General features: G+C 40.1%; 2 protein-coding genes across 3 annotated transcripts in view; one reads left to right on the plus strand and one right to left on the minus strand.

Moving 5' to 3' along the window:
* The window catches only part of LOC124613894 (nuclear transcription factor Y subunit beta), a 93,875-nt gene extending 92,299 nt beyond the window's left edge, over window positions 1-1,576 (minus strand). The window contains exon 1 of one of the 2 annotated variants that reach the window (XM_047142636.1): window positions 1,333-1,576. In XM_047142636.1, coding sequence (XP_046998592.1) covers window positions 1,333-1,423 — 91 coding nt within the window. In that variant the 5' untranslated portion in view covers window positions 1,424-1,576. The remainder of the gene's footprint in view (window positions 1-1,332) is intronic. The other variant, XM_047142637.1, reaches the window with a different exon arrangement.
* Window positions 1,577-1,796: 220 nt separating this feature from the next.
* LOC124613418 (DNA polymerase eta) overlaps window positions 1,797-14,266 on the plus strand; it is a 194,202-nt gene continuing 181,732 nt past the window's right edge. The window contains exon 1 of the mRNA XM_047142120.1: window positions 1,797-2,171. Within this exon, the coding sequence (XP_046998076.1) occupies window positions 2,044-2,171 (128 nt within the window). The 5' untranslated portion in view covers window positions 1,797-2,043. The remainder of the gene's footprint in view (window positions 2,172-14,266) is intronic.

A 14,266-nucleotide genomic window follows, 5' to 3' on the forward strand; every position in this document is an offset into this window, starting at 1 on the left:
ACAGTTGGGCACACAACCTGAAAACATCCAAACATCTGCACATGAATTAGCCTATTTCTCCACTGAGTATGTTTCATCAGTTAACAGGTAGATGTAGCTCTCGATGACACCTGCAGAATTACAACAGGTCGTTTGAAATCTGCTAGTGTCTAATGGATTTACTGCATGGCAGGAATGTAGCACCTCCCATTTGAAGAGAAATTGGGGCAAATAAAGAACAAAAGATACGGGACCAAACCCAAACTCTCATCATGTGTATGGGCATAAACCTCATTCACAGTGACTGAAGTCCAGGAAGAGTTTCCTTAGTACATCAAACATACTTGGCAACAGAGTTGAAAATGCTGGGGTGCAACTTTAGAGGGATAAGACTTCCCTTCCCTCTGAATGGAAAACAGTTTGAGAAACATTGCCTCCAGGACACGACAAGGAATGGAGGACCTGGAAATCTTTGAATAAGTTGAGGATCAGGAGTGGGTAGATAAAGTTTTAATCTTCCAAGGTGGAGCTACAGTACAGAAAACAATATTAACTATGACTGCGGAGAATTCTATACTGTCCAGCACATGCTTCAGTGTCAATTGTGTCCACAGTCTGCTGCAGAAGACCTCCATCAAGTGACAAAACTGGACTGGAAGAGGACAAATTTTGGCCAAAAACTATATGAAACATTAACTGTACCGGTACACCTATGTATGTCTCTGACATACGTAGGATATTTCTCTTTATCAGAAAGTAATATAAAGCATGGTTCAGTATTTGGACCTACAACAATCCCAGTAAGGATTACAGAAACAAAATTTATTATGAGTTGAATGGAGCAGTTTAATAAATTACTTGTTGAAAAATTCCACTCCACTGAAGAGTATCTTCACAGGGATTCATTCCTATATTTGATTTTAATCCGTATCAGTAATGCAATTATATAATATTTCGTAATTAAGTCATTCTACTGCGCTGCACTTTACGAAAAAAAAAAAAAAAAATCTACATATCTACTTCTTTCAAATAGAAGAGCTTCGTCTACTTTGGAATCCACAGTTACTTACTTAAGGCAATTTAATATCAAGCAAATCAAACAAAAGCATAAATGCAGATTGTTTATGGTAGTCGATTGCTTTTAGAATATGAAATCTGTTACACAAACAATTCATGGATACAAGAATACGGATGACTTTAACAGTATTCACAAACACACCCAGCGAACATATGAAAATACCTATAATTAAATTTTCACAACTTATATTTTACGAGACTTGCTGTTAACTATTAGAGAAAATAACTAATCTAACAAACAGGAACCGTTAATACATTAGAATACATAATATTCACCGTCCAGTTCTTCGCCGTGAACCATGAAATTCTGAGTTTCCACGGCAAGGAAATTATTTCCCAAATCATCTCCGCTTTCACTTGTATCCATTACCCCTGCTGTATCACTTCCCAGCAGTAGTAAATTAAGTCTGCTTCACACAGTTCACGCTATACACTCAGCACTTTAATATCAAGACAACAGACTTCTAGATTCTAGAACAGTAGAACACTATTTATATTTTGACGAACTACAACAACTAATATCTTTGCGTAGAACTAACAAAAGTCACCGATATGTTTTGCAAACACTAGATTAAAAAATACACAAAACTTTCGGCCAGTCCTGTTAAACACTTAGTAAAACTCTTGAATATTGTTAATTACTTTTGCGGGGTTTTAAGCAGAAGAATTCGAGCAAGCGGACAAAAGACGTTGTCATGTTATCATGTTGGTTGGACTGATTATTGACACTAGACATTTTGTAAGCTAAAGCTATCAAAGCGCGGGTAGTTTTGTTTAGCAGCAATTTTTTTTATGCCGATCTCTACCTATTTTCCTTATTACGAGTCATGTATTTACATGTCGTGTTCTCTTTTTTCTAAAAACCGTATTTAATTGCGAATTTATGTTTCTGAGATGGAATATTTTGCGGTTATGTAATGCCCATCAATAAGATAAGTTTAGATTTTTGGAAAGAAGAATATAAATTCGTCGGAGGAAATCTTTAAAATGTGCGATCGTATTGTTGTTTTAGTTGATATGGATTGTTTTTACTGTCAAGTTGAAACTCGATTAAATCCAGCCTTAAAAGGCAAACCCATGGCTGTTGTGCAATATAACCAATGGCAAGGAGGGGGGTAAGTTTGCGTGAAAAAGGTAATATTTTTCAGTTAGAACACATTATCTCTTTTGATTACCATTTTCAGATGCATTGACAGGAACGCTATAGATATTTGGAACAACAATAGTTAATGTGGTGTATAACGCCAGCTGTAGCTAGTAGCCGACAATGACGCTCGTACAGCATATTTTACAACTATATCTCGCTGTGTTGACAAAAATATTTTGTATATTTTCATTGGGATTGTTTTCTGTGACAACATACCTTACTTAAAGGACTCAGCAGAAGTGACCATTAAAATTTTTGTGCAGATAGCCACACATTATAAACAGCGCTTTTTAACTACTTTAATATTACTTGGACTTATTTCTCATCACGTCTACACCTTAATTGTTTTTGTTACTGATATAAAATCAAGTTTTAGCTGAATTGTATAACTGAACGCACTGATACCAGATGTTATCTTCCTCACATGATGTACTGATGTGGTGTGTGATGTCATACATGCATGTACGGGAATGGAACAGGACGCTAACAATATATTTTGTCCCTATATTATTTTTTGAGAATGTATGTTGTGTTGACAGATTGATTGTAGTGTAGCACAAGCTATAGGTTAAGTTGAAAGGTGACTGTTTGGTTGCAAGATGGTGAAGCCAATAAACGTGAATACAAAATCTTAATTCTTCTTAAATACTGATCTGTATTGCAGCTTGAGGTCTAGTTTATGTTGAAAATTGACAGTTTTAGTTTAGTGAAGCAGTACTGAAGGCTTCAGTTAATCTGCCAGTAGGCTAAAAGTCACAAAAATAATTTAAGGCTTTGGTTCCCTGTGTGGGGTTCACTTTACTACTGTGTATTCGTGCACAAAGATATTAAACATGCTGTCATCCAACATAAAACAAGAATTTGGGAAGTCTTACCATTTTAAAAGGAAACTATAAAGGTGCATTAAAAATTATTGGATTACCTTGAGTAAAGACTTGAAAAATTCAGTTAGATAATGGCAAATAGCAGTAATAGCAGTGTTCATTGTAAAGGTTGTTCTGTTGTTACTGATGTAGGTAATCATATTCTTTGAAAGTGCCAATGTAATCAAGTAAATATTCAACTACCAATAAATCATAATCAGTTATTGTCTAATATTACTAAGGATGCAGCAACATTTTTTTCCAAAGAAATGGGGTAATTTACTAGGTTAGACTACATTTAATTGATATTAGCACAAATATGATCTGTATATTGATACTTCACTGTTTATACAGTATACTGAATAAGTTTTTATGATTTACTTGTCTTTTGTTGGTGTATACCTTGACTTGTTGTACAGCTCTGAGGGTTTTCGTTGCATGTCTATGTGTATTTCCTGCAAGCCACCATGCAGTGTGTGGCAGAGGTTACATATGGTATCAGTATCATTTCTCTTCTTTCTTGTTTGAGTTGATAAGAATAATTTGGAAGAACAACTGTCAGTTACTAATTTATCTGATTTTTCTCTTTGTGATCATTCCATTACTTGTGTATGAGAGGAAGTGTTATGATGTTGCCTGACTCTTCTGAAATGCATGCTCTCAGAAATTTAATGGTTAACTTTTCTGTGATCAGGGTGACAATTCATCTGGAAAACCTGGAATTCTCAGGGAACTACGTTTTACGTGGAAAAGTCACGGAAATCTCAGGGAATTTTGGGAATTTTATAAAATTTCTTGGAATTCTGTGTTTTTAATCTTGCATTAGAATTTTATTTTACGAAGTTTTATATAACACATATTTTAAAATACTTGATATTTCAAAGTGTATTAATTATATGAATAGTATTCCATATAAATTATTGATGTTTATAAACTGCAGTTAAACTACTGAGAGGAAACGAAAGTGCTCCACCCACCCCACTCTACGTTAATTTATCAGAGACTTCTTATGGCACCGTCATGCTCCCCATACCTAGAATTCTCAAGATTTTTTCCCCCCCAAGTTTGAGTAACCATCCTGCTGATGCACATGGCATCTCATGTCCCTTCTGCCACTGGACTTTGACAAGCAACTCCATAATATTTCACACCTTCGGAGGGAGCCCATGGTGAAATATGCTTACTGCCTCGGACTGACAAGCAGTACTCAAGAATCAGTTGAATGAGTGCATCACCCATTTAGTCAATGACTTCAATAGGGTCGTTCCACTTTAGGTGGTTGAGGACTGTTGCACCTAGCTATTTTACAGTTGTTAAATGTTTCCAATAGTTTATTGCCAATAGTGCAATTGAACAGCAGTCATTCTCCTCGACTATTTAGGGGCAGCACCAATTGTTGATTCTCTGCAAGTCTTTCTGCAGTATAGTACACTACATTTTTCTAGTGACACAACTTTTGAGTACACAGTAGCATCACTCACAAACATAACAACAGAGCTTCCTACATTACCCACTAGATAATTTATGCACGATGGCTGACAAAAAAAGTGAAGCATCCAGAAGACATGGTCGGATGTCAATGTAACTTCAAATCGTGAGACAGTTTGTAAATGATTGGACTTGTAGTTCTCTGTTACAGGTAGAAAGGCCACAAGTGTTTGTATTTAGTGTTGTTACCACACTTGAAAGGGTATATAAGGGATGTGAACAGCATCAAACATTGAGTGACTGCTGTGAAGGACATGGAAATGATGCATACTTATAGTGAGAAAGTGTAATCAGCCTCAGACAGAGATTGAAAATGACCGCATTGTGGGTCTCCATTGGCTGTTTGGTCAAACTATGAAATATCCAGATTTGTGGGGCATTTGGCTGTAACAGTGGCTTGATGTTGGACTACATGGGAACATGAGGGCAGGCCAATTCCTCATCAAATTTCTGGTTAACCACATCTGATCACCCTAAGGAAGGATCACTGTATTTTGCGTGAAGAAACCCTTGACATCTGTGTCTGTCATTGGAGAACAAGTAATGAGTTCTCTGCAACATTGTGTGTCATCATGCACATCTGATTGGAAACTAGAAGCTGCTTGAGTATGGACTTACTGTCCCGTGCTAGGTTGTAGATGACATAACACAAACTATGCGTTTGGGATAGTGCCATGACATGGAAGTATAGACTGCTTATGAATGGTGTTACATTGTGTTCAGTGGTGAAACACAAGTGTGCCCTGCCCCATGTGGCCATTACCAGCGAGTGCGTCGGTGACATTGGAAGAAGTTCCATTCTTCCAGTGCTTTTGAGGGGCACAGTGGTATTATTCCTGTTCCTGGCATCATGGTAGGGGGAACCATTGAGAATGACTTCATGTCATGGATGTCCTGAATCCTCATGTGTTACGGCTCACGAGACAGTATCAGGGCACCTTATTTCAGTAGGACAACACTTGTGCAAATGTGGTATGTGTCTCTCCCTTGTAGCCAATGAGCTCTCCAGATGTGTCCCCCAATAAAATATGTGTGAGATAAACTCAAGTCAACAACTGCTTTCCAATGCCGTTATCCCGGATACCAAAGACTAGTTACAACAGTTATGAGCTAGCTTGCTTCAGGAGATGATATAACAGCTTTATGACACCTTTCCCCAACTGAATCACAGCATACATCCAGAACAGAAGGCGTGCAATGTCATACTGATAAGTATACGGCTAGATTCTTTATATATTTGACTCGATTTTGTAATTGTGAAATTACATCACACCCCTTCTCAACCCATGAAGTTTCAGTTCTTGTCCTCATCCCCTTCTGTGTGCTTCATTTCTTTTATCAGGCTGTGTAAATTGTTAATGTTAACAGTCTTATAATACTCCTTTGGAGTACATCTGAAGTTACTTAAAATTACATTTAACATTTAGGCCCTTGAGATAGCAAGACGATATGGGTAAAAAGCTGCACAAATTTCAAGCAATATGTGGGCAATAAACAGAACACTTGATTGCAAACCTAAAAAGATACAAAAATTACATTTTATAAAACTATAGCAGTACAATTACTGTTGTGTGCAAATGAGAGTTGGATAAACAAACAGAAAGATGGCAGCAAAATACCAGCAACAGTGATAAGATTCTTGAGGAGGGGAAAGAGCTGCACAAGAAGAGGTTTAATATGGAATGGGACAGTGGAAAACCCTGGTTGAAATATCAACAATGTAGGAAAAGATAGTTTGCTATTTATTGTAAAGACATTCCAAGTTGCAAACAGGCACAATTGACATGTACACACAAGCTTTCAGCCACAGCCTTCATCAGAAATAGAAAAATAATGAGAAACATATACCAGTCATTCACATGAACAAGCCCCCCACACACTCAACCACCATGTGCGGCAGCTCGGACTAGAACGCAACCGTCATGTGGAATACAAGCAGCAGTCTACAGGTGCCGGGGAAGGGATACCAACGTACAGGTGGGGAGAGAGAGAGAGAGAGGAACGATTTCTGGCAGTGTGTGCAGGGACTAGATTGCCAACAGACAAAATGTCGGGAGGTTGTGGGGCGGAGTGGTGGGGAAAATGGACCAAAAGAGGAGAGAAGCAGGGAAATATGGGCAAGTGTGTTAGCAGAGGGCGGCACACAAAGAGGGTGGGAGACAAGAAAGAGGAGGAGGTAATAGGACAGAGGGGTTGGAAGGTATGGGGAGAGTATGTTACTGTAGGTTGAAGCCGGGATATTTAGGGGAATGGAGAATGTGCTGTAAAAATAAGTCCCATCTTTGCAGTTCAGTTTGGAGGGAATAATCCATATCGCTCAAGTAGTGAAGCAGCTGTTAAAATCAAGCATGTTATGGTTCAGCTGCGTGTTGTGCCACATGGTGATCAACTTTGCTCTTGACCACAGTTTGTTGGTGGTCATTCATCCTGGTGGACAACCGGTTAGTAGTCATACCAATATAAAAAGCTGTGCAATGATTGGAGTACAACTGGTGTATGATATTGGAGGTCATGTGTGCTTCTTGTGAGAATAAGTAGTCTTCAGTTCTCTTTCTTTTTCTGGTGAATGTTGTGGCCAAAAGCTTATGTGTGAGGGCCTTTTAATTGTGCCTGTCTGCAACTTTGTGTGTTATCTTTATGGTAAGTCACTATCTATCCATTAATATATAATAGGGTTGTTTAAAATGAGCTGAATGTACATGAGCAGATAACTGAATACAGAGATAATGGAAACAATATGTGGATAGAGTGAAAGATTACCCAAGAAAATCGTGAACTGCATTCCAAAAGAAAGAAGACACGCAGGTTGTTTAAGGAAATGGTGGCCATAAACTTTGTGAAGACAGAAAATGCATGTGGGTAATTCCTATACACAAGATGATGATGATGACGATGACGACGACGACGACGACTACTACTACTACTTTTAGAAGTCCAGGAAAACAACATGAACTTGGACAACATTGCCTGTAGTGCTTTGAATCCCATGGACAAACAGAGAGAGGTTAAGTTAATATCATCTCTGTTTACTGAACCCATGTTTATTGGTATTTTATTTCTCCAGGGGGGTCATAATATGAAGCGTAATGTATGTTCTCTATTGCTACAACAAATTGATTTTAGTGATATAGTCCTATAATGTGGATCTATTGAATGACTCTTTGTGAAAATAGAGATCTTTCCAATCTTTGCTCCAACAATCTACGACAAGTTGTTATTAGAAGGGGAGCAAGTTCTTAAACATAATCTACATAGAATTTCATCTGGTCCAGATGCCTTTCCTCTGTTGAATGATTTCACTTGATTTTATATTCAGTTGTCACTTACCTCAGTATCTGCAATTTTAGTGATTGTGTGACGATTGAAAGGAGGAACAATGTTAGACTTTTTCACAGTGAAGTCCAGATTCAAAGTTTTGACCCTCTGCCAGTAAGCTTTCCTTTTGGTGTCTGACCATTTACTAACTACAGTAACTGAATTGGTGATTTTAATCTGTTTATTGACTTTAAATAAGAACAAAACTTTACTTTTGAATTTAATGAATACGTCTGTTGCTGCTCCCCTTACACTGATATTGGCTTCTTTCACTTTTGTTTGTCAAGGAGGCATTTTCCAGCACTTACATCTGCGAACTTTTTAATGTGGTTTTTGAACGATCTTGGTACTTATCCATCCCTAAAAACTGTGCTCGACACATACATGTCTGAAATGTGTTCTGTACTGTTGTCCTCATCTCCAACGCTAAAGGTGAATTTTTGATGTTGACTGCTCTGATTTATTATTTATATTTATGTATTTATGCATCCATAGATTATTTTGTACAGTACTATTGGACGTGTCTGAAGTGCCCAGAAAATATATATAAATAAAAACATTAACGAAATAGGATAGGATAAGGTGAGGATAGGGCAGGAATTCAACCATGGCTTAATCAAAGTAACCATCGCAACATTCAACTTGGTGACTAGGGGAAGCCATGGGAAACCCAAGTCAGGCTGGCTGGATGGGGAACAAACCCCAGTCCTCCTGAATGCGAGTGCAGTGCATTAAGACTCGAGTAACCGTCTCTCAGTACATGACTGGAAGGGGCACCACAGAATTCATCATTGTGGGTGCAACATGCAGAATAAGTAAATAATTGAGCAAGGAATTTTGAAAATAAAAACACCACTAAAAAAGTGAAAACACATGAACGAGTTGCATAACACTGCAGAAAAGTACAAAATGCACAATTAGTCAATCTGTGATATAGGTACCCCTCAAAAAATAAAACACAAGGGTACATTACATAGCACTGCTAAAGGGTGTAGTGCATGAGCTCACAAAAAACCTGCCGATACTGTAGCCATCATAATTAGGTTATCACCAGATCCTTTCTCATCAGAGGTGTGTCACACTGCATCTGAAACAGAGGAAACAGAAACATTCTTTGCAAAGACAAATACAGCACCAATGGTGCATCAGTTAACAGAATCAAAGAACCCACTAATGAATGAGGGCATAGTAATCTTATAAACTAACATATGCATTTACTTTGTAAAAACACTTTTCAATAAGAATTGATTTTAACCCTGATCTAAAAGCTGTTTCCATCTCCAACCAATCTGTATATGTCAGCAGTGCATTACAAAGACTGGGACTAAATTGGCTCACGCACCTTTGAGTGCAGGTTGTTCTAACTTCTTATATGTGGACAAGTGTGGGTTGTCAGTATTGTAACTGTGGTAATCAGAGTTGGTTAGCAGGACACCAAGTCCAGCTCTCATCATCAACACACATCATACGTGTACAAGGAGGGAACAGTAAGCCAACACAACTTTTTAAATAGTGACATGCAATGCGCCTTAGCCAAGCTATGTGACAAGATTCGAATAGCCCTCTTATGTCATGTAAAAATTTCATTTAATCAACTATTAATTTTACCCCAGAACACTGCTCCATAAGGTGCAAGAGATTTGAAATAGCTAAAATAAGCCATTCTAGCACCATCTATGGAGCAAACTTTACAAATAATTCTCAGAGCAAAACAAGTAGAACTGAGCTTCTGGGAGAGATTAATTGCATGGTTTTTCAAGTTTAAGTGTTGCTCAAAACATATTCATAAAAGTTTTGTGCTTTGTACATTTTCTAACACTTTCCATCCAGTACAAGATGTAGAGCTTGGTTTTGATTCGTCTTCTCTAATTGCTTGTAGTTCATTTTCTTCACGTTAAGGGTTACCTATTGGTGTTGAACTATGAATGCAAGGACTTGGAGACTTGATCAGTTGTAGTGGACAGAAATTCCTCAACAGCAGTCACCATTAAACTATTTTATCTTCAGACAACATGATCTTTGCTGCAGTTTCTGAGGTGTGTATGTCATGTGTATAAATAAGGAACAGAAGGGAACCTAACACACTACCCTGAGGTACACCTATTTGTACTTTCTTCGCATCAGATACTAATCTGGTTGTATGATGATAATCTGCAGTCTGTATCCTGTTGCAAATTATAAGTAAAAATATCCTACAGTCTTTCTTAATGTCCACCTACAGTTATTGATGCTATAACAGCCTCATGATCAATGATTTTCTCTTCTCTATTACTGTATTCAAAAATTTGGAGTTACTTACTTGGGTATCTTAGTTGCTTCTCGAATGCAGTATGAAAATGTAATAATTGGGTAGAGGACTTACCCAATTTCGATTTATTCTTGTAATTGTTTCCTATCATATATTCTAGTTTTCTTGTAAGAATCGCTTGCCTCTTTTTCCCCACTCATTACCTCTTCTTAAGTAGCTTTCCTTCTCATTCTGTCCGCTAAGTCTCCCGTGACCAGGGGTTCCAGTGACTTTGCCATCTCTCTCCCCATTTCCTGAACCTCGCCAGTTGCTTTCCTTCATCCATCTTCCTTTCCCTTCAAAGCTTCTGCCAAAAGGAGGAGCGACTGGGTCTGAAAGCTTAAACGTTTTCATATCCTTTATCTGTGTTTTCTTGTGCTGCCATTTGCTGAGTAGATTTTTATCTATCCATTTATATTATAACTATGAAGACAATCAATTTTTTACAACGTAATGTAACTGGATGGTTAAATGATCTACTCACCAAGCAGTGGCTGGAGAACATACATATAAAAAAAGGTTTCATGTGCGCAAGCTTTCAGAGCTGGTCGCTTCATCTTCGGGCAGGAAGGGTTGAAGGGGAAAGAGGGGGGGCTGAAGGAAAAGACCAGGAAAGGTTTAGGAAGACAGGGGGAGGAGGGTCAGTCTCCCCTGACGCGGGGTTCTGGGTGACTTTTCTGAACTCTGCCCCTTTTCATAAACATCTCCAGTCCTTTTCCTTCACTGCCCGTCTGTCCCCCTCAGTCCTTCTGGTGGAAGAAGGAGCCACCAGATCCGAAAGCCTGCATATGGAATTTTTAAACAAAGAAGATGTGACTTACCGAACGAAAGCACTGGCAGGTTGATAGACACACAAACATACACACAAAATTCTAGCTTTCGCAACCAATGGTTGCTTCATCAGGAAAGAGGGAAGGAGAGGGAAAGACGAAAGGATGTTTGGCCCAAACTCTTTGCCTTTACAAATGTCTGCTTGTGTCTGTGTATGTGCGGATGGATATGTGTGTGTTTGCGAGTGTATACCTGTCCTTTTTTCCTCCTAAGGTAAGTCTTTCCACTCCCGGGATTGGAATGACTCCTTACCCTCTCCCTTAAAACCCACATCCTTTCGTCTTTCCCTCTCCTTCCCTCTTTCCTGATGAAGCAACCGTTTGTTGCGAAAGCTTGAATTTTGTGTGTATGTTTGTGTTTGTTTGTGTGTCTATCGACGTGCCAGCGCTTTCGTTTGGTAAGTCACATCATATATATATATATATACCGAACAAAAGCGCTGGCAGGTCGATAGACACACAAACAAACACAAACATACACACAAAATTCAAGCTTTCGCAACAAACTGTTGCCTCATCAGGAAAGAGGGAAGGAGAGGGGAAGACGAAAGGAAGTGGGTTTTAAAGGAGAGGGTAAGGAGTCATTCCAATCCCGGGAGCGGAAAGACTTACCTTAGGGGGAAAAAAGGACAGGTATACACTCGCACACACGCACATATCCATCCACACATACAGACACAAGCAGACATATTTAAAGACAAAGAGTTTGGGCAGAGATGTCAGTCGAGGCAGAAGTGTAGAGGCAAAGAAGTTGTTGAAAGACAGGTGAGGTATGAGTGGCGGCAACTTGAAATTAGCGGAGATTGAGGCCTGGCGGATGACGAGAAGAGAGGATATACTGAAGGGAAAGTTCCCATCTCCGGAGTTCGGATAGGTTGGTGTTGGTGGGAAGTATCCAGATAACCCGGACGGTGTAACACTGTGCCAAGATGTGCTGGCTGTGCACCAAGGCATGTTTAGCCACAGGGTGATCCTCATTACCAACAAACACTGTCTGCCTGTGTCCATTCATGCGAATGGACAGTTTGTTGCTGGTCATTCCCACATAGAATGCATCGCAGTGTAGGCAGGTCAGTTGGTAAATCACGTGGGTGCTTTCACACGTGGCTCTGCCTCTGATCGTGTACACCTTCCGGGTTACAGGACTGGAGTAGGTGGTGGTGGGAGGGTGCATGGGACAGGTTTTGCATCGGGGGCGGTTACAAGGATAGGAGCCAGAGGGTAGGGAAGGTGGTTTGGGGATTTCATAGGGATGAACTAACAGGTTACGAAGGTTAGGTGGACGGCGGAAAGACACTCTTGGCGGAGTGGGGAGGATTTCATGAAGGATGGATCTCATTTCAGGGCAGGATTTGAGGAAGTCGTATCCCTGCTGGAGAGCCACATTCAGAGTCTGGTCCAGTCCCGGAAAGTATCCTGTCACAAGTGGGGCACTTTTGTGGTTCTTCTGTGGGGGATTCTGGGTTTGAGGGGACGAGGAAGTGGCTCTGGTTATTTGCTTCTGTACCAGGTCGGGAGGGTAGTTGCGGGATGCGAAAGCTGTTTTCAGGTTGTTGGTGTAATGATTCAGGGATTCCGGACTGGAGCAGATTCGTTTGCCACGAAGACCTAGGCTGTAGGGAAGGGACCGTTTGATGTGGAATGGGTGGCAGCTGTCATAATGGATGTACTGTTGCTTGTTGGTGGGTTTGATGTGGACGGACGTGTGAAGTTGGCCATTGGACAGGTGGAGGTCAACGTCAAGGAAAGTGGCATGGGATTTGGAGTAGGACCAGGTGAAACTGATGGAACCAAAGGAGTTGAGGTTGGAGAGGAAATTCTGGAGTTCTTCTTCACTGTGAGTCCAGATCATGAAGATGTCATCAATAAATCTGTACCAAACTTTGGGTTGGCAGACTTGGGTAACCAAGAAGGCTTCCTCTAAGCGACCCATGAATAGGTTGGCGTACGAGGGGGCCATCCTGGTGCCCATGGCTGTTCCCTTTAATTGTTGGTATGTCTGGCCCTCAAAAGTGAAGAAGTTGTGGGTCAGGATGAAGCTGGCTAAGGTGATGAGGAAAGAGGTTTTAGGTAGGGTGGCAGGTGATCGGCGTGGAAGGAAATGCTCCATCGCAGCGAGGCCCTGGACGTGCGGAATATTTGTGTATAAGGACGTGGCATGGAAGGTGTACACGATCAGAGGCAGAGCCACGTGTGAAAGCACCCACGTGATTTACCAACTGACCTGCCTACACTGTGATGCATTCTATGTGGGAATGACCAGCAACAAACTGTCCATTCGCATGAATGGACACAGGCAGACAGTGTTTGTTGGTAATGAGGATCACCCTGTGGCTAAACATGCCTTGGTGCACAGCCAGCACATCTTGGCACAGTGTTACACCGTCCGGGTTATCTGGATACTTCCCACCAACACCAACCTATCCGAACTCCGGAGATGGGAACTTCCCCTTCAGTATATCCTCTCTTCTCGTCATCCGCCAGGCCTCAATCTCCGCTAATTTCAAGTTGCCGCCACTCATACCTCACCTGTCTTTCAACAACTTCTTTGCCTCTACACTTCTGCCTCGACTGACATCTCTGCCCAAACTCTTTGTCTTTAAATATGTCTGCTTGTGTCTGTATGTGTGGATGGATATGTGCGTGTGTGCGAGTGTATACCTGTCCTTTTTCCCCCTAAGGTAAGTCTTTCCGCTCCCGGGATTGGAATGACTCCTTACTCTCTCCTTTAAAACCCACTTCCTTTCGTCTTCCCCTCTCCTTCCCTCTTACCTGATGAGGCAACAGTTTGTTGCGAAAGCTTGAATTTTGTGTGTATGTTTGTGTTTGTTTGTGTGTCTATCGACCTGCCAGCGCTTTTGTTCGGTAAGTCACCTCATCTTTGTTTTTATATATAATTTTTCCCACGTGGAAAAAAAATATATATATATATATATATATATATTGTGCTGCATGCGATATGGAGTTGCAGTTAACATCTCAAGTTGGCATGGTGTAAGTTGCCAGTTCAAATCTGATCACTGGTAATTATTTCTTAGTTTGTATATGTCATCTATAGAAGGTTCTTGTAATTTTTGTTTTTGAATATTCTGGAATATTCAGTGCTTGTATAAATAGCTCAATCCTTCTTTCAGGAGGTAGTTGTTCTGTTCTGTCTGTTTGGTGTTACATGTAAAGAATATACTTCCAGTGCTATGTGTTGCATTCATTGGTGATCCTGCTTTTGTATTTGGACTTTAGTGTGGTTACAATGTGACATTGTTTGGTGCAGATGCCAGTT

Source organism: Schistocerca americana, chromosome 4, assembly GCF_021461395.2.
Source record: "Schistocerca americana isolate TAMUIC-IGC-003095 chromosome 4, iqSchAmer2.1, whole genome shotgun sequence".
NCBI classification, from domain to species: domain Eukaryota; kingdom Metazoa; phylum Arthropoda; class Insecta; order Orthoptera; family Acrididae; genus Schistocerca; species Schistocerca americana.